General features: G+C 31.3%; 1 protein-coding gene across 8 annotated transcripts in view; it reads right to left on the minus strand.

The window, feature by feature from the left end:
* LOC107612036 (protein RETICULATA-RELATED 4, chloroplastic) overlaps nt 1–703 on the minus strand; it is a 9478-nt gene that overhangs the window by 7469 nt on the left and 1306 nt on the right. For all 8 annotated transcript variants that reach the window (XR_002352869.1, XR_002352868.1, XR_002352864.1 and 5 more), the window contains exon 2: nt 123–191. Coding sequence is in view for 1 of the 8 variants with exons in the window: in XM_016313874.2 (XP_016169360.1) it covers nt 123–191 (69 nt within the window). In the remaining 7 variants the exon portion in view is untranslated. The remainder of the gene's footprint in view (nt 1–122; nt 192–703) is intronic.

Below are 703 nucleotides of genomic sequence, written 5' to 3' on the forward strand. Positions count from 1 at the left end.
TCAAACCCAAAGTTAGGTGAGTGGCTGTAAATTTCTAAAATTCCTTTGTTAGGTAAATAGGTAATAACCATGAGTGAAAAGATAAAGCTAAAGAAAGAAGACTATATTTTTCACAAGCATACCACATTGGCAACAACAAAATCCAGCTCCTTAGTAAATTTTTCTTTACGCCGCTCCAGTTCTGCAGCAGCCTGAAAACGCACACAAGATATCAGAGATAGATGCATCTGATTCAGAAAAACCCCAAATGGAAAGACATGAACGATAAAATTTTATGAAAAAAATAATATGAACAAGATATAAGCACTCCCAATTAGCTTTCAAATACATTAATTCTATTGAAATTATGCAATAATCAACATGGTGACAACTGACAGTTAGTCTTTACTAAATCAACACAAGAACAAATTAGTCCCTAATAAAAGATTAATATACAAGCAAATTAATCCGTAAGAAATATTTTGTTAACACTAGTTAAGCAGCTTATTAACAACACCACGTTCATTATTCGAGCACCACTGACTAGTAAAAAATATCTTTTTGAGGTTAATTTGCCAACTATCTAACTTTTAAGGGATCAAATTGGTGGTTCCTCAAGAGGGGAAATACTAATAGCGAAGGTGTTATGGAAAAAAAAAAAAAGTTCAGAGTTTGTTTGAAATGTTAGGAATTAGAATTTACTTAAGAATTGAATTTTTTTTGT

Source organism: Arachis ipaensis, chromosome B08 (genome assembly GCF_000816755.2).
Source record: "Arachis ipaensis cultivar K30076 chromosome B08, Araip1.1, whole genome shotgun sequence".
NCBI classification, from domain to species: domain Eukaryota; kingdom Viridiplantae; phylum Streptophyta; class Magnoliopsida; order Fabales; family Fabaceae; genus Arachis; species Arachis ipaensis.